This window comes from Styela clava, chromosome 11 (genome assembly GCF_964204865.1).
Source record: "Styela clava chromosome 11, kaStyClav1.hap1.2, whole genome shotgun sequence".
NCBI classification, from domain to species: Eukaryota; Metazoa; Chordata; class Ascidiacea; order Stolidobranchia; family Styelidae; genus Styela; species Styela clava.
In genome coordinates this window covers 12,858,750-12,885,480 of record NC_135260.1, presented here as the reverse complement: position 1 = coordinate 12,885,480, position 26,731 = coordinate 12,858,750, and the positions used below count along the sequence as shown (strand labels likewise).

Below are 26,731 nucleotides of genomic sequence, written 5' to 3'. Positions count from 1 at the left end.
TTCTTCATCACTAATTTTCCCATCTCATACATGTACGAGAAGGATGCAAGTATGCATGCGCCATAGAGAACATAGTTCATGACAACATCATTTTTTCCACTGAGATGTACTGGAACTCCTTGACGTAACTTCTTCAAGTGGTATTCTTGCTTTTGTGCAAGCTGTGGCCAACCTCGTACAAATTCTTCTCGGGTTCTTGCAACATTTCCTTGAGGCTTTACGGAACTCATTTCCCCAGCATTTCTCACTTGATTCAGTATAGGTCTGATGACACGAAGGAGCTTCATGGTCTTCAGATGCAAACTTAAGACTTATGAGAACTTTCATCAAATTATTTATAATGCATCGTCCATTTTAATCATTGTAAATTAATTATTGTTATTCACATATTTCAAATCATAAAAATCACAAAATAAAAAAGAGAGTTAGTACTCCGAATACTAAAATAATTATAACTGACACGCCACTAGTTGGCAAAAGAGAATAAATGGACGCACAAATTTGGGGTTTAACGTCCCAACTGCTTAAAGGATGCCAAGCAAAATTGTGAAGCGAAATAGCCCAAATTTTTAGTTTTTTAAAAATAAAAGTCGGTTTCGCATTGAGCACTATAGCCCATTTGGCATGGGAAATGGCGGGTCTAGTATAGTTTAGCACCATATGCACTTCTAGTTGGCCTGGCTCAACAATTTTTGCATATGTCAATCCTAACCCCCACCTGACAACGTCACCGAAAAATTACGTCATTTGGACGTCACAGTGGCGTAATAAGACCCACCAAAGTATGCGGATGGTCGTCCAATACGCGCATACGATCACCCGAAATCGAGCAAGCTATTTCTCTCGTTTTTTCGTCACAACGATCACCATAGGAGAGAGATCGTCGGCGTTAGCGAGTTCGTTATCGGCGCCGCAGATGCCATTTCGGGCGATTGTAATTATACTTTGGCAAGCCATATGACGTGATGGTGACGTCGTAGTGACGTAATTTTTGTATGGCATAGTCAGGTGGGGGTTGGGAATAACATATGCAAAATTCGTTATGCTACACCCACTGAAAGTACTTGTGGTACTAAACTATACTAGACCCGAAAATGGCTCTGTATTGGCTTAGTTGAAAATTGACACTCCAAATGAAACAGACTTCCAAAATTAATTTGAAATGTGGACTGTATTTTCACACCACATTTTAGATAGATTTATTTGGTGCTATTTGAGCAGTTACGCATTTACTTCCCTAGATGATTGATTCCTATACACAGCTTTTAAAGAAACAATAAAACATTTGCCGGTATCGTATAATAAATAAATACTATATGTAAAATATTCAATCGTATTTTAGATATGTTCAACACAATTCTGGTAATTTTCGCGGCGCTTATTTTTTTAAATGGATCCACAATGTGGATTGTTCAATAAGTAAATAATGCATTAATTCTGTAATTGAATATAAATAAAGACATCTTGTGTACCAGAAGTGATGAAATATTTCCATTCCATATAATCCAGGGAGTTCCAATAATACATTTGTTGATTTCGTAATACAAATTACATAGTTTATTTTTGATTATTTAGCATGAAAAACCAGTGTGGCGGTGTGGCTCAACGGGCTAAGCCTTAGGAATACGCTCGCCACCGCACCTCTAATTACTCTGCGTGGGTTCGCAGGTTCGAATCCCATGCAGGGATGGTTATGTGCGAGAGGATTGCTGGACTCCTCGCCGTCGTTGGGTGGTTCACGTAACCGCTGGTCGGTTGAAGTTACCGGTATTACATATCATGGCAAGTTCTTTTATATACCGGTAACAAAATTCCTTCCTCACTTTTTCTATATTTCTACTCATTATAGCCTAAGTGAGTTCCTAATTTTCAAAATAACATTATTTATACTTACCAGGTTATGATTTTGAAATATTACAGCATTACTGCATTACGCTTCAACCAAATTTTATATCTTGCTGTACAAAATAACAGTTTTCGCCACGCTTTTAGCACCCTTTAGGAACCGCTGGTCTAACCCTATTACTGCCGTTCTGTTGGCTAGCATGCAAGTGAAATGTCAGAATGTGTAATTAATTACAGAATTAAAATACCGGTACCGGTACCGTACTAAAATAGGCATAAAATACGGTACCGTATCGGTACTTGGTTATCGACGCGACCGCTTTCGATCCATATGATTGGAAATGTGCTATGCATATCCTAAAAGCCAAAATATCCATACTCTGACTAACCAAACGGGAGTTTTGATGTGCCCTTGACTTTGACCAAAGTGACTATAGGCACTTTGACTTTGACGACAACATTCAGTCATTCCGGAGTTAACTCTGTAATTTAGGAGTGGATTATTCGGATAACCGAGAAGTATTTTTTCATCTTATATCCATTGCTTATATCCGAATATTATTGCGACGGGTAACGGGAGTGAACTTCACTACCACATCACGAAATAAATGGAGTTCGCTTACTAAAGTTAGGTTGGAATTATAATATAAGCATAGCTGTTAACGATTTCGGTTGAAAAGATTTGAAGTGGTTGATGTGTGAGGATGGCTGGATGGGGGATGGAGATTTTGGTGACGCCTATTTTTCGCTGTCGCTGTTTTTGACATTGGGATTTGGGCAAATTGTATCGAAAATGAATTGAATGGGGGCGTGTGTTAGTTCGAGACTGGCCGCAATCAGGCTTTGCCGGTGGTGGATGGTCTCGGTCCTATCCTCTATTCGGAATATGTTTGTGTCCTTGCGAGGATGCCGCGCAGCTACAAAAGATGAGAACTGCCCCTCAAGCACAATTTTCATGCAAATACTTTCTTTTATTAAAGGAATGCCGGCGCACGATCAGAATGCCGTTTCCGTTCTTACAGCGGTCAGTCTTGAAATGTGAGCTGCTTGGGACATAACCTCGCGCATTGTCGGAATAACCAGCAACACATTGAAAATACCGATGACCATAGCCCTTTGCCCGCAGAACAAGTAGAGGCGGCGAAGCAGCAGATGAGGATCACGGGCTAACGGTGGTGGTGGTGTAGAAAAATGGGTTGTGCAATTGTATCTTTTGTAGCTTCGATCACTCTTGCCCAACTAAAAATAGCCCCATGACTTGATCTTAGCCGAAGGCACACAGAGTAAGCCAGGGGTGGGCAATTACTTTTCTGAGTGGGCCGGATTCGGATAATAGATTTGGTTACTGGGCCGGAGGAACAAAACTCAATATGATCAAAAACGGTTTGTAATTTGTAAATACGTAGACATAACGATTAATGGGACGTTATTACAGAGGATGGCAAATTACGGCAGCTGCAGAGAGAAAGTTTATAGAAAAAGAAGTTCAACAGCTAGACTAACGTTCATATTAAAGACAGCACAATCTAACAATTGAGGTCATTATGAAGTTATTCGATAAATTCAACGGTACCAAGAGATAGGGATTATTCGACATAATATAGTTTGCCGACATAATACCGATGTTCACGGCTTAAATACCCATGTCAATACCCCATTTTTATTTATCCCTATCCTCAATAATGCGCAGTTGCCCCCTGCCCCATGTCATAACTCTCCCTCACTTCCAGGGGGGGGGGGGGATTATCGCTCACTTTGAGAGTCGCAGTACTAGACAAACGGATTTAACATGTGTTGGGACATTCACGAACGCAAAAAAAATTTGCAGGCCCAAATACTGATATATCAGGTGCTAGAGTTCTTGAATGGTATATTCAGGTGCTTTTAATGAATGGACCTTTTCCAGACCCTTGACCGCAGACAAATTCTTCCTATACTTTACTATTGTAAAAAGTCCAGATGCTTATTTTGCAAGTATTTTGGAGAGTTGGCACTCACAAACTTATTTTCATGCACGAAACTCTCAAAATTTTTTTTTTTGATTATTGCAACTAAACTGAAGCTCAGCAAAAGACTTAGTAACAATTAAACCAGTTCATTTACAACTAATTTATTGAATCATAACTAAAAAACGACAAACACCATGCACAACCCCAAAAACTAGGCAAAAATATTAATTGTTAGCCGACGTCTTCTAAAACTTTTTGCTGATTGGCCATTGTTACGGAAATAACCAGGTGGAAACATCCATACGTAGGTAATAACGGTATTTACGATCCGTTATCGAAATTTTCAATGAAATGTCATTTTAACTCATCGATATTTTCAACAGAAATTTAAATTCATAAAAACCCTAGTCATAATTTCAGCAGCCACAAGTGGGCCGGATGAAACACTCAAGTGGGCCGGATCAAAGCGGTTTATAGTCACTTTGGGCCGGATCCGTCCCGTAATTTGCCCACCCCATGGAGTAAGCCGTCCACTACACATGGACACGTCTATATCATCATACCCCACAACAGCCGATCGCTCACCAGGAATGTTATTGGCCACGTTTCTGTAACGTGTGTGATTGCAGATTGCTATAAACTTTAATTCGAACACCTCCTCGCGACGGGAAACAGTTAAACATGCAACAGCTCCAATATTATCGCCGTTACCGACTGTATTTCTCTTGAGCGCTATTACGGCAGAACTTTATAAGGAATTAGCCTACTGCATGGAGAATTAAACACAATGATATATAAGTAATATATTACGACCGCTGCTATTTTTTTAATGTTTTTGAAGAGATTGTTTCTCTTGGTAAAGAAATCGAGCATTGGCGTTTATTTATTATCTTTCGTTGCACTTCTGTGTGCGTTTTGTAATCCTTCATGGTAAAACGGTGTCAACTAGCCTAACTTTTTAGTAAATATGTACGGGGCATTTTTGGTATGTTTTGGTTGAGATTGTTTCCCTTCGTAAAGAAAGCGAGCATTGGCGTTTTATTTATTATCTTTAGTTGCACTGCTGTGTGCGTTTTGTAATCCTTCATGTTAAAACGGTGTCAACAAGCCAAACTTTTTGTTAAATATCCATGAAGCATTTTTGGTATGTTTTCGAAGAGATAGTTTCCCTTGGTAGAGCATTGGCGTTTTAGGATTTTATCTTTGGTTGCATTGCTTTGTGCGTTTTATAATCCTTCAGGTAAGACGTGTCAACTAGCCTACCTTATTAGTAAATATGTATGGAGCATATAACTTCGAAAATTGACTCTAATGCAAGTAGTCGAAAAAGTCTTAACATGCGAGATTGCACTGCTCAGCTTCGCTAGCCGAGAAATGAGTCAAGCGTTCAATTGAAACACATAATATACAATGTCAAATTTTATTGTTCAAATGGAATACCACACTTTATTGAAACTATTTCTTTGCTTCATAATCAATCTAATAACATTTTTTTTTCATCGTGTAGAAGCCAGCAGCAAAATAATTATGGGCAAACTTGGAACTTCACGAATGTACTTCCTGCAATATAATTTAATGGGATTAGAGTATTGCCAAATAAAATTAACTACATCTAAGGCTTAGTTCTTATTTTTTGAATCAGGTCTCAAGGCGAAGATAGAAATTATGTCACAGAAATGTTAATTTTGTGTATTACAATTTGGTTTGAGGTCTCATGTCATTTTTCATTAGTTATGAATTCGTAAAAATTTAAACGGAACTCATAAATTTCTTAATTGCTCCTACGAAAAGGAAGAAAATGTATACATACATATGTTCCAAATGACCTAGGTTCTCTTTTCTGGGCATTCTGTGTTCAGATTTATACTGAACAAACAAACAGGTCAAAAATAAAATAAGCAATCTTACATTTCTGATAACAACAAATCACTGCTAGCTTCCATCCAGTCGTTATTGTCCGCGTGCCGCCTGATCGGCAAGTACTTTGCTACCAGCCAAGAAAGTTACAGATCCAAGCAGTGCCAGATACCTCAGCGTTGTAAACATGTTCAATTGGACCCAGAAGAGGTAATACAGCACAAAAATTCCTATGACAAAAATGTATATCAGAATAGAGTTTTCAAGTGAATAAGCCGAAATTGAAACTGCAATAAAACCTTACCGATGAGTCCTCCATGGAAGATGAGATTCTTTGGAGCAAGACTCAGATTGGACAGATTCATTCCAGTCTTCAGCCACTGAAAAAATAATTCAAGTATTCACTGGGTACGCCTGTGAACATCCATCGCAATTTCTCACTAACGCACTTAAAATGGAAAGCCAAATGTATGGAATTATAGCATCGAAAAGGTCCCATTTCATAAGTCTGATAGGGTTACAGACCCTTAACAGGGTATGAATAAATAAAACTCCCATATCAATTCATACAAGACATCAGTCAAAAAAAACGAATAAAAGATTTAAACACAACTAATAAAACATAATCAGGAAAGCACTAAAGACCATTTTCCTTGCATAATACCAAAATAAAAATACTTACAGAGATGAGCAAGATGACCAAAGGAGCAAGACAGGCAAAAGTAAAGATGGTTGAGACAACCGCAGGTGGACGTTTCTCAGATTCACGGAATTTGTGATGAATTTCAGGTTTGGCAACATAGATAGATTCACTAGTTGGTGTCGGCGTTACTCCAGTGAATGTTAGTGTGATGTCAGCCTGTTAAAATAAATAGACAAAAAAAGGTGAGAGATTCCTAATCAGAAGAATCTGAGAGATTCCTTTCAAAGATTCTACCTAACACCAACTGATAAGTTAAGGACGCAAGACAAGACTAGTAACACAGGTATGGGAATAGAGATCTTCATTTAAAGGTGAACAAAACTGGGACATCGTGCTCAAACTTGCTATCACACTTAAAGTCGGTTGTAATCAAGTCTGTTGTAATCACTACTTACTAGATAAATTTGTTTATAGTTTGAAAACAACTATTCAATCTTAGGTATTGTAATTGCAACAAATAATATCTAATATGATAACTTACCACATGCCACAAGATCGGGTTTGAGATCGCGGCGTCTCCTACGATCAAATGTACTGAATATTTTCCATCTTTTCCTGCAAACTGTTCCTTGCTAGCTGTACTCAGGTCTACTTCAAATTTGTACATAGATTGAGAATCAGGTTCTGCAATGAAGATAACTTCTTGGCCAGATTCAACATTTTGGAAGAGAACAAAAACCTGAAATACAAAAGAATAAAACTCAATTTCCAATTTTATTGAAAGTAAAATTTGTTGGCAGCAAACATACGTTTGGCAGTTTTTACATCAAGCCCCTTTCCCTATTTTATTAATAAGTTCTTGAATCAAAATTAACTAATCGACATGGGCGAGACAGGAAAAAGTTGTTCGCCATATTGGCATTCCTCTCCTCAGAACGACTATGAAATCCTACCCTACGCTGGAGAATTAGCTGCCCTACGCTACAGGGCTAGAATCACGTGAAAAAGAGCAGTAAATTCACCGCTTTTCATGTCCAGTATGGTTAAAATGGTATCAGTTTGAGTGATATTGACTTGCATTGCTTTATACATACCTGGTGAGGCTTGATCAATGCTTTGTCAATAGTATCTTGAACTTTGAACTTCATCAAAACCTTTTGTTGTGTGTCTGCTTTCATCCCTGGACCTGAAAAAATAGGGTTGATATTCGCTACGTTACAGTTATTGGATGGTATACCACAAACTTGTATTAGTTATTGCTTAGAAAATGTAACACTAACAGCTGCCATGAGGACACTCAGGTAGCATTGCATTTCCACCTCAAGAAAAATCCAAAAAATAATTGAGAGAACATGGTGAATCATTTTCATTGAATTTCATTTTTCGAACCCTTTTTTTAGACAGCATTTTCAGTCCTTCGGGCTCAGTACAAGTACCCAATGATAGTGGTTACTATTTGGGAACCACAGGAATCTCTCCAGTTTGGCAGTGCCTATCCCTAACTTACCACATCCTGGGTGAGGTCTTGGCATGGAGTTTGACCCAGGGGCTGCGATATTATATGTGAAGCGCTCTAACCAATGACCATGGTGCCTCCCTGTGATAAAATGAAGGCCATAAATATGACAATAAAAACAGAGATCATACCTTTAGCAGGATATTTGACCTTTTGCCAATCACCGGAACTAGCTTCACGATCCTGAGTTCCGATCTGAGATTCGAGAATTTCAACTCTTGTTGTAACTTTGACTCTGAACTCAATATCAGAAACTCCCACAAGATTCGCTCCGCCGGTTGGTACAACACTTTAAAAATGGAGACAAAAAATTTTGATCAAGTTTTCTGTCTCAATAGTTTAATACTATCAAGATAAATTCCAGGGGTCAAAGCACCATAAATATTACAATATCTCAGCATAGAGCAGTGGTTCTCAAACGATGGGGCGCGGCCACAAGGGGGGCGTAGACAATTTTTTAAGAAGTCGTGAAGCTAAATAAAAATAAAAAATTTTTTGCCCGCCTCATTTCGGATTATTTACATCTCAAACTTTTTATTTATTTTCATTATTTACGTTCCATCCACATGTTTTCAACATGTTTTTTAAAAGATACTTTCGGCCTTACTATCTGTTATTTGTATCTTATTGTTAGCTAGTTATTTTTGAGGTGGGGCGCGGAAATTGACAAATTCTAAAGAGGCGCGGCCTATAAAATGTTTAAGAACCACTGGCATAGAGCATATTGTAGCCTATGTGATGGGAGAGTATTTTAAAATTGAATAATACTCGGATAAAATTCAGATATAACAAACAAAGTATATGGTATTACTCTTGATTTTGAGTTTTTAGGACGAACCTTAGTGAGCACCAATTTAAGTTGACGTTGTCAGTCACACACCCACAGGTAATTGACAAAATTTACACATAGTGTCAAACAGTTTTCTTCTAACGAACAAACTTCTGTAGTACTACATAAAGGTACTTACTTGAGAGTAACATCATAGAATCCACTTTTTGGCTTCAAATTCCACATGTTAAGATCATACGTGGTCCTGCAATCCCAAAATTAATAAGCTAAGTTCTTTACAATTTAAGGTATACACTTCTATCTACTTTTAATATTCATGAAGGGTTGGTCGTACAATAATTTTGACGAAAACGTCTTCAAATGTTTGTAAATCATTCTTCTTCTTTAATCTTTACATTCTATCAAATGCTATATAACTGTAAACAAAACATAGAAGTAGCATACATACAATAGACGAGACTAAAATCAAACCTTCATCAAAAAGTACCTACCCAGATGCTGCTACAGCTTTCTTCAATGGAGTGTTTGAGATGATAACTTCGTTGTCAGATGTCCTGGTCACTGAATCGGCTTTCACAGTCAAACCTTCTATTGGATGACTGAGAACATTGTTAACAGAAATCTTAATTGAAAAAATAACATATATTAGATGATGAATCCTTAATAAATCAATCTGAAAAATGGTTTATTTCGTTCATATCTGCAAACAAGAAGATTCCTGTGCTGATGGAAGTTAGCCATTCCCAATTGTTTTAATTATCACTTTTTATTTAGTCAGAACATTTGACATAGTAAAGTCAGTCATTCTAACCTGGATGCTAGTTTTATCCTGAGCGATGCTGCTGCCAGACAGAAGTTGAACTTTTGCCAGTTTCATCGTAGAAGAAGAAGCAATTGCATTCAATGAAGCTACCACATTGAAAGCTTGCTCATGTGTTGATGGATTCTTGGTTCGTAATATAAAGTTGGCGAGCATGATCATCTGATCCTAAAAATTAAAAATCTCTCATGTTATGAACAATTACCGCCCATTTTCCATAGGCTACGTGAGTAGGTTCAAATCAATATACAACGAATTCCAAGGCCGAATAAATTGCTAAGATGCAAAAAGCATGTCATTTAAAAACATAATTAGTCAAATCTATTTATACTCACCATCGCAAATTCACAAAGCTACAATATAGAAATATCAAACCTTAACCATTGGCCCCACAAGACCCTCATCTATTTTGTATTAACGACACTTTTTTATGAATTTGTTCCAAACTTTACAAAATGCTGAATCAATTTTGAAAAAATAGTAATCAGAAAACTATTACAACTTTTCTATTTCTGTCCTATTTTGATTATGTATCCCAAAAAATCTAAAATTTACCAACCATTCAAATTTGCAAAATAATTGCGAAACAATTAAAGCTTAAACCACACTCAATGCAGGTAGGGTGGTGAGTTCATAGGACTACCAAAATGTAAACTGAAGAAGCACTTCATAATGACTGTAGTATACAGTAAAAACCAACCTCTGTGATTCCCAAAGGACGTTTGGTTCTCTTAGCGAGTTCAAGTGCTGCACGAATAAAAGTGGAGGTGGTACGAAGATCGTTTTCGAAATGAAGATATTTTTCATCGACCTCATCAGCCTGGTTTACCATATCCTGCGACATAAAATAAACCATGAAAAAAGGATAAGTTTGAATATAATAAATAGCAAAATATGAATAATGATTGCTCAGTCTGAAGACATACACACATGCTTACAAAATCCCTACTAAAATCACTATAAAAGACGCAGTGAAACTGCGGCCCGCAAACAAATTATTTCTGGCCCTCGATTTTGATGCATAATAACAAAATTGCTCAAAAGTTATGCTAGAACATGGGCTGTTCACTATTGGACAGCGATTGATTTGTAGTAACTAGCGTAGGCGATATATGTGCCTTCCATTAGTTGTAATTACCGTAACACAGAAATAGGGGTTGTTAATTTTTTTTATTGTGTCGAATGTTAATGGCAGAAACTAATGTGGCCCGTAGGTAACGGAAATGTGTATATTTGGCCCAGTAGTACATAAAGTTTGCCGACCACTGTCCTAAAGCATTATCGTCCCATGTTAGGCAGATACATTTTCGGGGCTGTTTCTAAATTATCATAATAGACAGTAGAAGACTGGGTTGAATTTGAATAAAAAATAAGAATATCAATATTCGAAAACGAAAAATAATTGAAATGAGCACATAATTCCCAGACATGTATAAAACCTCAATGCATAGTTGATAACAAAATCAATTAATTAAAATAAATTATTTGAATTACCACATTGATAGTCAACAAACAAATGTAGATAACCTAACTTACTGCATCATTTCAATGTAATATGTAAATGCATGTACCTCAATGTCGAAACTTTTCTCAAGCAAAGGCTTGATGTCAACTTTTGCATCCAACTTTGAAGTGATCAAAATTCCGAGAGATGAGGAAAGTACACTGTCATCTTGAGCAAGAGCTTTAGTTAGAAGCTCAACAACACTGTTTGATGAAACTGGAAAGAATATTATAAAATAAGAGACTAAGAAATTTCTTAGGTCTTTCCAAGGTTTTGGAAATACAATAACACGAAAGTCACAAGCAGAATAGGTGAAGGATGAAAATTCATCATTTTAAAATATTTACAATCTGAAAAAATTAATATATTTCGGAATGTATGATGCGATTAATGATTAAAAGCTGACAAGATTTCACTTGCATGTCCTGAACTTAAAAAGTTTTCTGCTAAATAGGTCATAGCATGAAAAAAAATTTGGGGGTAACAAATTTAAAAAATGGGTAAATTTAATCAATGGGTGCATTAGTGAAAAAAACTTGGTGTTGCATCTTTTCCGCAAGTCTTACAATCATGAGCTAGCAACAAATAGGTCGAGTTTTGAACATGGATCACTCATCGTTAGATTGAATTACGACTGGGCTTGGTACAATTTTTTTATCACAATCTTTTGAAATATTCTTCCAGTGATTGGTCACAGAAAACACATGCCGGGTAACTTTGTGACCCAGGGGTTGGTTGGTGGTTTACCATCCCTGCACTTATAGTTATCCAATGAATATTACTCAGCAATAAGAATGACCAGAATATTTTATAAAGTTACATAAACTTATTAAATTACTTCAACTTCTGGAACTGTCCCATCTACTACCAGAAACAGAATCACAGCAAAAACTAATTTTCCAATTCACTAGTTACACTAATATAAAAGTAAAACTTACACTTTTTGCCAGCATGTGATAGCACAGACACTGCATGGTATAGAGACTTCACATCAGATTCAGCAGATAATTTCTTTTCAACAGAATCTATGGCTGAAGCTGGGAATGTGTGTTTGCAAGTTGCTCCAAGATTAGCCACAATAGATGATGCATAGAACAACGACTCCAAACTCTTTGTGCTGGCCGACTTTGCAGCTTCGCAAGCAGCCTGAAACAATTATACACCAATGTCAAGTTTCTTCCAGTATAGCAAGCACTACAATGATCCCTTTATAATTTATTTAAAATATTGTTCCTTTTGTATACATCTATCCGCATAAATAAGAAAAAGAATGTTTATTTGAGCAATGCAATGAACTAGCAGTTGAAGTGTTAGACTTAAGTTGGTTGGCATAAAAAAGTTTACCCCTCCCTCCCCAGGGTGATAAATTGTCCTTCCAAATAATAACAGCTCCTAACATATTGTTTACAATTAAAAAAACCTTCTCTTTGACTCACCTTTGTAACAGCAGTTGATGCAGCTCCTCCTTGCGTCAATTCTTTCAGTCCAGAAACCGCATAGTAGGCATGTGCAATATCAGAGTATGGAGTTTCCTGAGAAAGATTATGGACATATTAAAAATGCAGCTTTTGCATTATTAAAAATTATAGAAACTATCCATATTTTTGCATCAAATTTGCACACATAACCTTGCTCAAAAACTGGCATGACGGCACCATAGATAAACTTATTAACTTGAATGAAATTGATAATCTTCATGTAGTGTTTATAGACCAGGGTGATAACTTGTTAGAAATAAGAATAAACAAATATAAAGACGAGAATATCGGTTGGAAACCGAAGACTTATCGATCGATAGTTAGGGGATCCCCCAAAACAGAAACTGCAGTTTCGATTCATCCGCTCTTGTAACTCGCGCACTGCGCATCGCACACACACACTCGGCGGGTTTCAAAATTCTCTCGCTTTACAAAAATCTAGATCACTATATCAATAATTGATTGATAACTCGCTAATTATACGACATAATTCGCCCAAAATCAATAGGCTTCTGGTCCGAGATAAGATGAATGCACATGCAAAAGCTGGAGCAGATTCAATCTCGCTTCCGTGAGATATCGCGTGCATCTAACAGACACACACACAGACAGACATACATACAGACAAATACCTATCAATATACTTACCGATCTTAAGATCGATAAGTAACAAACTACAGAACTAGTGTCAATGAGATGGAGAGCATGTTCAAACTCAAAACCATACCGTACCACACTAAAGTCAAATTTAATATTCAAACTATGAGCCACAAAGTAACTGAGCCAAGAAATACAGAAATAGCTCTGAAGTGAGATTCATCAGTATATTATTGATAGAACAGTTCTCACCGAAAGTAGATTCCTTATGTTTTCTTGCTCACTTGGTGACAAAACCGATGAAAGTCGAATAGCAGCTTGAGAGAAGCATACTAACGTCAGAAGAATCAAAACTGAAATATAGATACAGAAATAAACATTTAACATACTAATAACTAGACGTCATTCAGTCTTTCAAAACAAAAATAGCTATTACAATCATTGTGACCCAATGCTGCAATGATTCATCAAATAAAATTGGTGTAGGTTACGCTGCATACAGCATTTGATGTAAACCTTTCTCTAGGTTTTGCCCTGTCCCAATAATAAGGACCGAGATATATAATCTCGCAAAATAGATAATAAATGCTCACATTTCATGTTTGAACGAAGCAGATACCTATACGATGACAAAACGATCAGGAAACCGAGGAAATCAGCAAACTCACCAAATGAAGAAACGACACGAACCTCGCCTGCCACGCTCCAATGCACAATTCGCCGGGTGATTGCCAACGTGGCATCAGAGCCATTATGGCCCTGGTGGCAATGGAGAATTCATGTCAATGAAAATACTAATTTTTAGTGGTTAATTGAAGCGTAAATAATTGTGTTGAACCTATGATTATTAGATGTTTTGTGAGACTTACTGAGTTTTTATTACCGACATACGAAGTCTATCATAGTTACTGCTTTGGAAACCAAAGTAAAACATATTTCTAAAACAAGAGAGCTATGCTCAAATATATGGACACGTAGCGCCACCCGATGGCAATAATTTTGATGACGTCATAGCGAAAAAAAAAGTAATAGCCTTCTGGAGAAAAATTTTATCTTCACCCACTGAAAATTTCAAAGCAATTGGTCCAGTATTCGAAGAGAAAAGCGACTTTTTAAAAACGTGTCAAAGAACAACAACAAGGATAACAAGAACAGGAACAACAACAACATAATATTGAAACGATCGTTATGTCCACTACGTGTCCAATAAAGACTGTAGCAGGTTAGGACAGGATTTATATATTCATCCCAGGGGAGAGGGAAGCCGATAGGGCAGCCTAATCATTTGGCGAACCACGGCCGATCGTTCAGTTACCAGTTGTTGGGCATGTGATTAGTTACCCAGTATTTTGTTTTCAGATGCATGGACTTGATGGTGGCGAAGCCGTAACCGCCGAGCAAGGTTAAAACATATTCGTTGGATCTAATCTGGAGGAAAGATGTAGAAAAAATTGAAAAAAGCCTACCATCTATGCAAAATCTAAGATTGAATATTAAGGGGCAATCAAAAATTAAACAAGATGACTTGTCTTATGGCATTCTCAATGTTAAACCGTAAATGATAACTAATACGGTTAAACACATTATTGTAAAACAAAATAAAAATATTTGGTTTGTTAATTTTCCCCTAACTTTTCTGTGCTACGCGATTTTTGTTATAAGGTTAAATATTGATGTGTTAAGTGCCCAAATGCTATATACCATGCAATGGCAACAGCGAGTATGAATATATATTTAATTTTCATGTATGTTTATAAAATTCAGAACTTACTTCCAGTGATGGAATTCAAAATTTCCATTCACAATTGTACAAGAGGAAGGTATGTATTATATATTAAAAAAAAAATCATTTTTACGCAAAAACACGTAAAAGTTCTGTTCCTGGATAAATTCAATAAATGTTCCTTACTTTTATTAATGTCCAGTTTTCATATAGCATAATGATAACACTCACCATGACCAAGAGTACTTGTTATGATACCTTGTTCAAAGCAAGGCTATCGACAATCGTTTAGAAGTAAAAGTAACTTACTTATAAGAAAATTAGTCGATGGACAGTGCAAGGTCAAGAACTACAAAATTATATATATGCACCAGTAAATAAATAGCGATCAACATGAAACTTCAGCAATTTAGGTCAAAAGACACTGTGTCTTTGTTGCAGTGGGTATCCGAATACGATGTTTATGACCCGAAGATTAGTACACAGTTTGTTGCATATCATTTCATTTAGAACAGTGGTTCAGGGTAAACCCTATTTTTCGTGTCCCATCTTCGTTGCTCAGACATTCTGCGGCTCATTAACATTTCCATGCAAAGAAAAACTACAAAAAAAGACAGAAAATCCCTTTCACAAAAATAAACACTTTTATTTTTAAAATTGGAATCAAATCACCACTCAGTAGCAAAAAGAGCATCATCATTCACTGCCACTAAAATCAAATTCTAACCACAGTAACACAAATAAAACTAAATGTATCAACAACTCTTGCAATTTTCGCATTAGGTTTGTGGCCCACCTGAAAATGTTACTGGGGCCATGGCCCATTGGCTGAGAACCGGTGATTTAGAAAGAATGACTTTGTATATTTCAACGAAAGTGACGTATGCTATATTTTTTCTGAATGTTATTATAAGCTTAAATGACAATTTAAAGTTTTATATATATATACTAAGGTTGTATTGTACGATTTAACGGTTTTGACCGTGACGACTAGTGAAAGAGATGAGTTTGGGTCGACATCAGAAGAAGCATTTATAAGAATGCACTAATTGGCTTTACCCCATGAACTTATTAACTTCAGCTATTATTTCATTGGGGATTCCGCATGAAGTAGTTATGTATATGAACTTACTTTCGTTAAAATGTCAATTTTTGAAACTAACTATTTGCTAGATGACTTCGGTTGCCTTCAGTCGTTGATGCCGTGTTAGAGAGAGAGAGAGAGAGAGAGAGAGAGAAAGAGAGAGAGAATTTATTGCTTTCGTCAAACCAGGAAAAACGATCATACACATATATACAAATTAAGAATTCAAAGTTTTTGGTATATGATAAAAGTTTATTATGCGGGACCTCAGAGTAAAAAAATAGTGACTTTATATCAGATCAGCGTTTAAGGAATAAGTTTGAAATCTTTGCGAATTGAAAGTTGATGTTATTTTCTCGCTGCATTCATTGCTAATAGATGTCATGAGATGCTTTTTTCACCCCACAGACATGTGACTCCACTAAAGACCTCACTAAATTGTGTAAGCCATGTCGAGTAGGAAAGACTACATTTTTCCATCATCATAGTAGCTTCCTAGACATTAGTTGAATCATTTTTTAGCCTTGTTCGCAATATTGTAAATCAGCGCATAACAATTGAAACCCGTAATAGAAAGACGATGAGTCTCCCCGCTTGTGTCTCGACCTCTCGCCTTTCCAATCTTCCCAATCATAAAATGAAAGAATACGAATCGTTCAATTATATTGTTTTCCTTACATTTTTCAATTCACTGAAATATCGACAGAAAAATGACCAAACTATATTTCTAAACACTAGATTTATGGTTAAACTATATCCTAATATGAAATTCATTGTCGTGCTGATTGCAAGTATTGTTATTCTTGTTACCAATCCAGTCAATTGTGTTAGACGGCGTGTGATTCGTAGGCCTACAGCTGATGAGGAGTTTTCTGACAATGATAACAATACAGCCTACTTGTGGAGTAGATTATGAGAAGATTAATGCTACTATTAAGTACATGATAAAATCGTATGGGAAAGCCATTTCATTCCTTAGTTGTTAGACTTAATATAAAGTTAATGAGTTCACTCAATATCCTTGTTTATATTAGCTTACTTTTGATTGCATAATAGAATTTTCAGAGATTTTTCCATGGCAAATGTATGGCGCAATAACACAAATTTCACTGTGAGGTCTGTCTTTTGCAGTGCCAAATTACAAATCAGATAACTGCCACTAAGTCTTATAATGATTCTCTGTGAGAAGTAAATAAAAGATAAAAATAGTCGTAATATTTTTTTTTGGAGAATTTAAACTTCGAAATAATATTCCTGGTGTGTCAATTTTAATATGATACATTAATTTTTAGTTGAAAATGACTTGATTGCAAAAAGAAGAAAAGAATGAAAGTCGAGAAATCGATCAGAGGTGCTTGCTTGATATGTCAGCAAGTTGTGTCGGTAATAAAAGAATAAAATTCAAAACCGCATTTTAGAATCTTGTGAGCAATGAGCATTTTTCAGGGGGTAAGATTTTGTTTTGAAAAGCTCATCGATGTTCGAAAGCACTTACATTTGCGGAAGCACGTTTTCCGTTATGTAGAGTTTGAAATCTTACATTAAATGTAAATATAGAAAGACTTTTGCAGGGTTTAGAAAGTTTTTTGGTGGGGACCAACAAGACAACTTAGCATCGGTTTTGTGCATTGGTAAATTATTCACTTTAAAATGGCGGCTATCTCTTATTGAAAGAGTCCAACCAAACTGGACTATCGACACCTGATAGCCGATAAAATGGATAATTTTATCCTAATGATTAAAATATCCACGTAAACGAGACACGTCGATCGCACACATTAGAATACTGCCTTCTCAGATTATGCCATTATGCGATATCCGTTTGGTATCACCGCAAATGTTTCCTTCAGACACGTACGTTACATATACTTTTAAATCGATATTAATTATTGAATGAATTGGTAGTAATTCAAATCAAAAATAGCCTTTTGACATAAAAACTGCATAGGTTAAACCAATTACATCTGCAAAGCCACAAAGACGACATCTGGAACTATATACAAAAGCCCACTGCATTGGAGGCCATTAAATGCTGATTGGGGTCATGTATATATCTTTTCCCATATTATTAAGTGAAAATATTTTCAAAAGTTTACGATGTTGGTATATCGATAATGCTATAATAATTCCACAACGGAATATCAGCAGTATATATCAGTTCTGTTGTGAAGATTTTAAATAGATAAATTTATTTAAACTTTATTTGATAGAAACGATCGGCTCTCGCACTGAGATTAATTAACGAATCGTCACTGCGAATATCAAGCGCAATGAAGTTTCTAATTTGAATTAATTATGGATTGCTTGGTGCATGTATATCGCGTTCCCACAATCGTATTTATTTTATGAGATGTTTATTTATTTTAGAGAGACGCAGACGAATACATATCTTTCTATCACCCGGGTGTGTCTTGTCACCGTCATTAATCCCTCCTAACTATCATTCATAAAAATAAACATCGTTGTTCTGAACAAAAATTGTCTTCGATTCAGCATTATGGGCGAGGATGGGCGAACCCTGATTAATTTGCCCAATATACTTACAAATCACGCACAAAAACGATGAAGTTATTTTTTTATTGACACGGAAGCCATTTTAATGATTAATTACCCATCACGTACATATGACGTGTAAATGGTCAGCTCAAAGAAATGGGCGTTTTTAATGCAGTAATTAAGTCACATAAATCCGAATTTGTACTTCGGTATAATGCACTATTGTGTCATCCACGTAGGTAGGTGGTTTATACGTGAATAATTTAATTTATAACTAAGAACAATCGAACTTAAATAATTCAACAATAATAAATTCCATGCAAACGAAACTTGAGGAAAATATAAAAAAAAAAATCATAAGTACGGTAGTTAGAATAAAACATATAATATTTTAGACATTTCCTTTGCAGGAAAGTATCGGAAATGAAATCAGGCAATAATATTTATATCTTTCCGACTCCTTACATTCAATTTGTCTCTTTGCATCCACTGCAACATTCTGTACTCCACCACGCGGAATCCTTTCATTTCTCCACGCTGGATTCTCTGTATGCTTTCTTCAAGCCTGCTTCTTTTCGCCATGATATCTTTTAGCAAGATTCAGTGGCAACTTTCTGAATGATTCCCATTCTTTCACTGCTTGGTATTTTGCAACCAAGGATGCTTCAATACTTCATTCAAATCAGGTCTGGCATCTGGTTCGCTACAGAGTAACCACATAATAAGGTGCTTTGCCTTTTGCGAAACTGGAGCCTAAAAGAAAAGAAATCGAAGATTAGGAATAAAATCTTTTAGCGAAAATGTAAAATAAATACATCGTAGAAACAAATTTCTATGTTTTATATTTCTTATGTGACCAAGTATGGAGCATTCGAGAAAAGAGATTATGATACCCTATTTCAGACTGATAGTTTCATCAGATCAGCACATTCCTGTCTTACCTTAAATGTGAGAATATTTGCCATAATTTTTCCTTTAGTTTTGAAGGGTATTTCTCCGCATAACATATCATATAGTAAAACGCCGAGTGACCATGCAGCAGCGGAGCGTCCTTGGTAAACACGCTGAATAAAAATTGAAGAAAAAAAACACAATTAGAAATATTTATAGGAGAATACATAGATATATTGCTAAATTTTTAACTAATTTCAAATGTAAATGATATATCATGAATAATATAATCAAATATATTTCACTTGTTTGTTTGTTGTGCATTGCAATGCCTATCAATGGTAGATTCTCATTTTAACGTATCCACATATGATAGTTTTACTTTAGGTGTGTAATTGCATATTTGGAAATAATTTCGACGTCCGTAATTTTACAAATTAACATTTCTTACCTTTGAAAACCATTCGGGTGGGTAAAACTCAGGCGTCCCAGAGAAGTCAGTATAGGCACCGTCGTGAAGGTTGGTACCACATCCAAAATCAATGATTCTCGGCTTCTTTGTTTCTCGATTTATAACTACATTTTCATCTTTGATATCACGATGTAAAACGCCACGAGAATGAATATGTTTCACTGCTTCGACGACCTAAATACAATTGTATAATTTACAAAATAGTTCATAAAAATCAGCCCCTGCTTAGTCGCTACTACAAGAACGTAAATTAGAATTACCACTCTCAAATATTTAATTATCGACGAAATGCTTGATAAAGAAAGAGAGAAATTACTACATGGTCGGCTAGTCATTCGCTTCAGGATTACATTGATTTAAATAGAACACCTTAGTCCAAATACACATCCTTATTACCAGAAATGGAAGGAATAAAGGAGACAGACAAAAATATTTATATCCTGATTTCACACCCTGCGACTCACCTGTCTGAATATGAACGACGCTTCGTCTTCCGTGATTGTCCCCACTTCTCTGATATAATCAAATAAGTCAACGCAGTTGTGTGGTCTCTCCAAAATTAAAATGAAGGAGTCGAGACATTCGTACCAATCAAGAAGACGAATTACGTTCTTGTGACCGTTCACCCTGAAAATGAACCAATAAATATTTATGTTTGCGTCAGTTGTTTACGACACCGACCAAAATAAATTACGTAACTTTACTACAAGGTCGTTTGTGAGCGTTTTGTTATTGGTTGTGAAAATTCTTTTGAATTTATAAATTACTTTTGATAGTTTCATATTCGCATTTTTATTTGGTCAAGGATTTTTTGATCATTCTCTCTCTATTCGTCAAATTGACAAATAATTTGATTTGAAAACTCCAACAATTGAATATCGAAATATTTGAAGATATTCTTTGCCTAAGTCTGGGGCATATCTTTGATAAAGCATGAAATTGATTTCTAGCAATAACCATCAATTTTTTTTAGGTTTTACAGGGCTATGGGGGCAGTGAGCGTCATTCCGGGACAATATGGACTATTTTGTTCAAGTCAGGTTGAAGTATTTTCTCTCGTGTATGGTACAACAAAGAACGATTAAGTTCAACCAAATAAAGAAAAGCTCCATTTCTTCAATTAGTCACTTTTTGCCCTAGCGGGGTACAGTCTATATAATTTGTCACTTCTAAGTTGTTCAAGAATAAACTTACTTTAGCATAAGGACAATTTCTTGTGGTACTTTTCGGCCTTGAATTTTTTCCCATCTCTTGATTTTTTCTCTCATGATTCTCTTGATTGCAATAGGCTTAGAATCAGCTATTCTCACGCCTGCATACACAGTTCCCCCTCCACCTACACCAAGTACAGACTGAACTTCATACATTCCGAGAAACATTTTCCTAAAAATTGAAATACAATTTGTAAAAAATATTTTCGAGATTCATACAAATATTATATTGATTTAATTTGAAAATACCTCGACGATTGTTTCAATTCTTTCTTGGCCTTCTCTAATTTCGTTTCTATTGTAGATTTGGTGTATGTGGCATTTTTGTTTTTCTTTTGATGAGCATTCGCGTTTGTGTATATCCTTTGTTCAACTTTGGGTTCGTCCAATGTGATGTTATTCGATTTTCTGTTGGGATTACCCCCGCAGGTATCCCGCAATTTCTCAAACCTCTTTATCCGTTCTTTGATTGGCAAAGTCGTTTTGTTTTCTGTTCGTCCGGATCGGATGCACAAGGAATCGTGTTGTTTTGGCTCCGGATATTTGTCGAATGGTTCATCAACTTCCATTTCATTATTTCTTGGTTTATTCCGCATTTGCGTTTTTAACATTTCAATGCTTTTCGATGAGGCTTTTCTCTGACATATCAAACCACATTCTGGAGTTTTGGTTTCGTCTCTGTTGGAATGGTTTACCCTTTCATGAACCTTGATAAATGATTTCCTTGTCGGTTTAGCAGGCCTGGTTCTAGGCCGCACAGCGTCCTTGTCCAAAACATCACCCGATTCGTTTCTTTGATTAGAATGTTCAACATACCGGCTTCTCTTTTTCGTTCTCTGATTACAGTTATAAGACGAAGAAAATTGGGAATCGGATGTATGTGAATCACTGGGCGACTCGAAAGATCTTCCCGAAGACGAAGCATATCCAGAGCTTTCGTTGGACAACATAATTGACGATATAGAAGTCGGAGACACTGCCCCATCTGCCGATATCTTTGTCACTTCTCTGTATTGATCGCAAAACGAAAATGCCAAGTTTGTCCTACTTCTTAGTCCTTCCTCGATAAATTTAGTCAACGGTATTCCTTCGTTTGCAACATTTGGGTTTGTTTGAGAGTCTCCTGACTCCAGAAGCCTGTAATAGGCGTTGACAGGGTTTGAATCCAAATATCTTGGGTCATTGGCAGTCGAGGCCATGACTTGATATTGGAGGTGAGTGTTATAATGTCCATAAGTCATCCGCATGGCACTGTGGTAAGAGTCTTCTGCGGTCACACGGGGGCAAGGTTGTCCTACGTAGTATGGAGTAGTGTGAGTCCGCAACATCCCGGCTAAATTCGGGTGGTTGTTGGCAATATCATTAATTGATACCAATCCTACAGCAGGTGTAACGGCACAATACATTCTTTATAATAATCTGCCAAGAAATCAAAAAATTCATTAAAGACACACGATTAATAAATATTTTACACCTAAACGCCTTTTTAATTTTATTCAAGTAAATTTTAAAAAATAATATTACTGAATCCAATGCTGAGCTTCGCCCTTCAGAGTATGAATTATTCTCAGTTACGGTACCGGTTACTGTTTCGCTTATAGTAAATTGATTTTGAACAAGGAGCAAATCATTACATATATATCAAAATACTGAGGAATATTAGGCTATTGAAAACGTCAAACTATCACAATTGTTGTAGAAATATTATCCTGACCCGTTCCTTCTTTTATTTTATTCAACAAAATAGTTTTTCTATCTTTACAACAAAAACACTACTTCACCACTTAATTCATATGACATTGCATTACTATTTTGCTATACTCAGAACGAAAGTCCACATACGAAATATTACGTGTTTCATTGTGAGCGACTTAGTAGGTCCTTCTAATTTGCTTATAGAATTAATGACTCTCTTCTCTTTGCGACTTGCAGTTGTTATGCTACCCCGTTTTTAAATGACATATGTTTTCTTCACTCCTCGCCTTTTTCTCTTACGTATTACGTTGATATTATGCGCGCACACGTACTATCGCAGCAATTCGTACGTATTGGGTGCGTTATCGTCCGTAATTACTAGATTGTGCTACTTTTCACCCTAATCTCGCTACATGATAATAATTCATAATTGTGTCTCAATTACTGCGATGCATGAATAGAAGGACTCTGTCGCACATTAGCAAGAAGCTCGTCGGCGTTCAATCCAGCGCAATATGCGGCACTTGATAAGAGATAAGTTTAGTAACCTCTTGCATTCTTGTTATAATGGGATATCTGAATGAAGACCGTAAGCATCTCAGTTTTAGATGCTTATTTCGCAGCTCGGCATATAGCGATAAGTCCAGAAAATCCTTTTTCGCGCCAAAAGTGCGAGAGTACGATCGCGAATTAATTTAGCACGTTGGGAAAGATTACATCGATCTGCTTTTTCGAGGTCAGTGATCAATCTATCGATGCACCAGCCCACCATACTGTTGAACACCAGAAAACGCTAATCGATGACCATTATCCGTTTTCCTGCTTGGTCATCATGTTTGCCATTAGTGGTCATTCTGTGTAGTGCTTTTTGAAAATTTTGAAAAAAGATCGAGCAGCAGACAATATCTGTCGCATACGGTTAAATTATCGACAAAAATCCATTTATATGCCTACAATAAAATGGGCAGCAAAAAATGTTTTCTGATTTGTGCACAATATGCTGCAACCAGAATTCGAACAATCCGAAATAAATACCATCTAATTGCTCGCTACAAATACGAAGTAGGCTATGCATTTCTCAATCAAATGGAAACTTCCGTGAGATGTTTTGAACCATATATACATCAATAATTTGAACCCTATTATCTAATTTTTATCGACGAATTTTGATCTTATCTTACAATATTTATTCTATAAATGTGTCAGATACTTAATTTTGCCAGAATTTGTAAACACGACAGAAAATTAGACAAAGACAATTAATTTTGCCAGAATTTGTAAAAACGACAGAAAATTAGACACCTCACCTAATCACGTAATCACGCCGTCTTCAAACAGCTTTCATATTTGTTTGCGAAATAGTGAAATTCCATGCATTTCCTTTTTCAAATCTCACGAACTCTCTTTTGTAATTTTACAACTTTCTTATCATAATATAGCAGAGGTCGTATATTAGTATTTTACTTCTAAGTTTATTGAGTATATATGCAGAAACGCAACTAGAGATACTTGTGCATAAATATTGATTAAGAAATAGGCCTACAGTAATACTGCCTTTAATTGGGATGTGTTCTGTTATTGGAAGCTAAACAATAGCTCCATTTGCGGGTATATCTGGCAAAACGGCATTGTTATTTTCTGTTCGATTAAATTGAAAAATACGTAAATACGTTTTTTTTGGTCTGTTTCAACAATTTCTAACTATATAAAAGTATAAGTGCTAATCCATTTCGAATTTATATGTTGATATTTCAAAGTATGTACGATAGTGTAAAGTTATATGTCTTGCTATTAAATTATCGAACTTTCAATTTTTAAATACCCCCTAATTTACGGTGACTTATCCTCATTAAGAAATAATCCACATATGTAACTCCAAGGCAATCCTCTGGAGTATAATCTTATGCAGGTGGTAAAACTATATGGTACCTGCAGTTAGATTTCACAAATCCCCATAGCGTGATTCCCCAATACACAAACCGTTCATATTATATAATGTTAAAAATAATCAGTGAATGTACTTCCAATGTAATAATTACACATTATAATGTACTGTCGATTTAATAGGGAAATTCTACGGATCATGTATAAATTGTGTATGGTATATACTACGACAAAGAGTTAAGTATGAGTAATAGTAATATTTACTATGAAAGTATCATTAAATTACGAAATGCTTGAGAGCCGTAGTTGAGAATTGCAATATCTTCTCTTTGCCAACGACAGGCGAGGTCGCGATTAATTTATTATGACGTATGGGATTCACTACGATATTTACGAGCGTAGGTATAGTCATCAGCTGCCAGGCAAAACACGATTCTATTAGTTGTGTTTTTGCTTCTACAATGCTGAACCGGAAATATTTTGGTCGTAATAAAAACAGTATCTCCACGGGTAGGTGTAGATGGCTGATGGTATATAGCCTTTTACGGAGAGAAGGCATACAACCGTCTTATACAAAAATATAATATATAAACTACAATGTACTTTTGCATACCTTGAACACCATGTGTGTGATTCGCACAGTATATTCATCTGCATGTAGTCAATATATCGACTAACAAAACTGCAATTACATTTTTGACCATTTGTTAAAACTGCTCTGATTTTCGTTTCTGATTTTCTACCTCACGGAGTTTCGCCTTTCAATACATACTGAGTGAACCTATTAATCAACACCCCGATCCCCTGAGTGGCTCCAGGTACTTGGTGCTTGTGTCCAATTATTTGTGTGTACTTTTCTTATTCATGATATCATTATTGGTCACGACTTGCACATATGGGTCGTTTTTCTCAATTGTAGTTGCTATTGCACACAAATTGTACCTATGAATCGTTTTGTTATTATGTTGTTGTTGATCTTGTTGTTGTTAGTATTTTTTCTCTCCCATTAACTATACACGACCAATTGCTGTGAAGTTTCCAGTGGTTAAAGATTGTATGGTTCGCTGGGGGGCTATTACTTTTATTTATTCCAAAGATTTCTGTGGGCTGTATGAGGTTCGTTTTTTTGTGTGCGATGACGTCACCAAAATTAAAAATTGGGCACCTTGTGGCGTTTCCGGTCTTCCGGTAGTCTGCTATGGAAGAATGCGTACTCGTACTAATCCGTTTGGGCTTTGAGCATCTCTCTATTGTTCTAATTGTTGATAGTTTCATTGGGATGTTTGGGCTTGTTGCCGAAACTTTTTTGTAACTGTTGAAAAATATTTCAAATGTAAAATACTCCAATATTGAAGAAATCGCTAGAGGGTATATGAGAGTTTGCGAAATGTGCGTGTTAAGTTACAATCTATGTTACATATTAGTCCCTGTCTATATGTTTTTTTTTAATTCAGGCTTTTGGCGTTGTATATCTCAGTCCACCATCAATGTTAATTTAGTTTTGCAAACATTAAATTATTGTGAGACAAATCGTTTTCCAGTTAAAGCACACTACTATATGTTAACATTAAAGAATATAAATTGTAAAGAATGTAAATTATTACAATCACAAACTAGAGGGCGATGCTCAAATATATGGCCACGAAAGCCAGAACACAGTACACTACCGGTACCGCAGTCTGCACGACTAACGCGAAACCGTCACAAGGTGCGCAAATTTTGATGACGTCATGGCACTTAAAAAACGAATCACATTGAACTCCCAGGAATTTATCAAATAAATAAAAGTAATAGCCTTGAAAGTAAATAAAAGTAATAGCGAAAAATACAATATCTAACCACTGAAAATTACAAAGTAATTGGTTCAATGAAAAGAGGAGAAAGCGACAAGCGACAATAATAACAACAGCAACATAATAACATGACGATCCATAGGTGCAGTTCGTGTTCAAGAAGACTTTCTATGTAATACCTGTTGATAACAAGACATCAATGCTCAAATATATGGACACGGAGGCCAAAACGAAGCAGCATCAAATCTCTTGCAGGATCGGTAGTCTGGCGGCGAGATCGCTGAGCGCGGCCACGGAACCATGCCACAGTGCGCATTTTTTGATTTTGAGAAAACTTAAAGTGAAAAACGAGTTCCATAGAAGCAGCGAGAAAAGCGATTTTTCACAACAACAACAAGAAAAATTAAATGTGACAAAATGATCCATAGGCCTGTTTCGTGTCCAAAGATACATTTGGCTTCCAATATTATACTTGTGATTTAG

At 36.1% G+C, this 26,731-nt stretch overlaps 2 protein-coding genes across 2 annotated transcripts; both read right to left on the bottom strand.

The window, feature by feature from the left end:
• Positions 1–5,200: 5,200 nt before the first annotated feature.
• On the bottom strand, positions 5,201–13,751 carry LOC120347818 (dolichyl-diphosphooligosaccharide--protein glycosyltransferase subunit 2-like). Its single transcript, XM_078117917.1, has 16 exons — positions 13,593–13,751; positions 13,252–13,352; positions 12,361–12,456; positions 11,863–12,070; positions 10,992–11,140; positions 10,121–10,255; positions 9,412–9,588; positions 9,092–9,222; positions 8,779–8,844; positions 7,942–8,099; positions 7,389–7,480; positions 6,836–7,033; positions 6,334–6,510; positions 5,956–6,031; positions 5,703–5,881; positions 5,201–5,354 (listed from the first exon to the last, which is right to left on the bottom strand). Exons 1-15 carry the CDS (start codon positions 13,597–13,599, stop codon positions 5,745–5,747), a joined length of 1,908 nt encoding a protein of 635 aa, XP_077974043.1. The 5' UTR covers positions 13,600–13,751; the 3' UTR covers positions 5,201–5,354; positions 5,703–5,744.
• A 4,613-nt stretch (positions 13,752–18,364) lies between these two features.
• Positions 18,365–22,305, bottom strand: LOC120347301 (uncharacterized). The gene is made up of 6 exons (XM_039417213.2): positions 21,126–22,305; positions 20,860–21,048; positions 20,130–20,292; positions 19,645–19,839; positions 19,244–19,366; positions 18,365–19,055 (listed from the first exon to the last, which is right to left on the bottom strand). Exons 1-6 carry the CDS (start codon positions 22,280–22,282, stop codon positions 18,936–18,938), a joined length of 1,947 nt encoding a protein of 648 aa, XP_039273147.2. The 5' UTR covers positions 22,283–22,305; the 3' UTR covers positions 18,365–18,935.
• Positions 22,306–26,731: the final 4,426 nt, after the last annotated feature.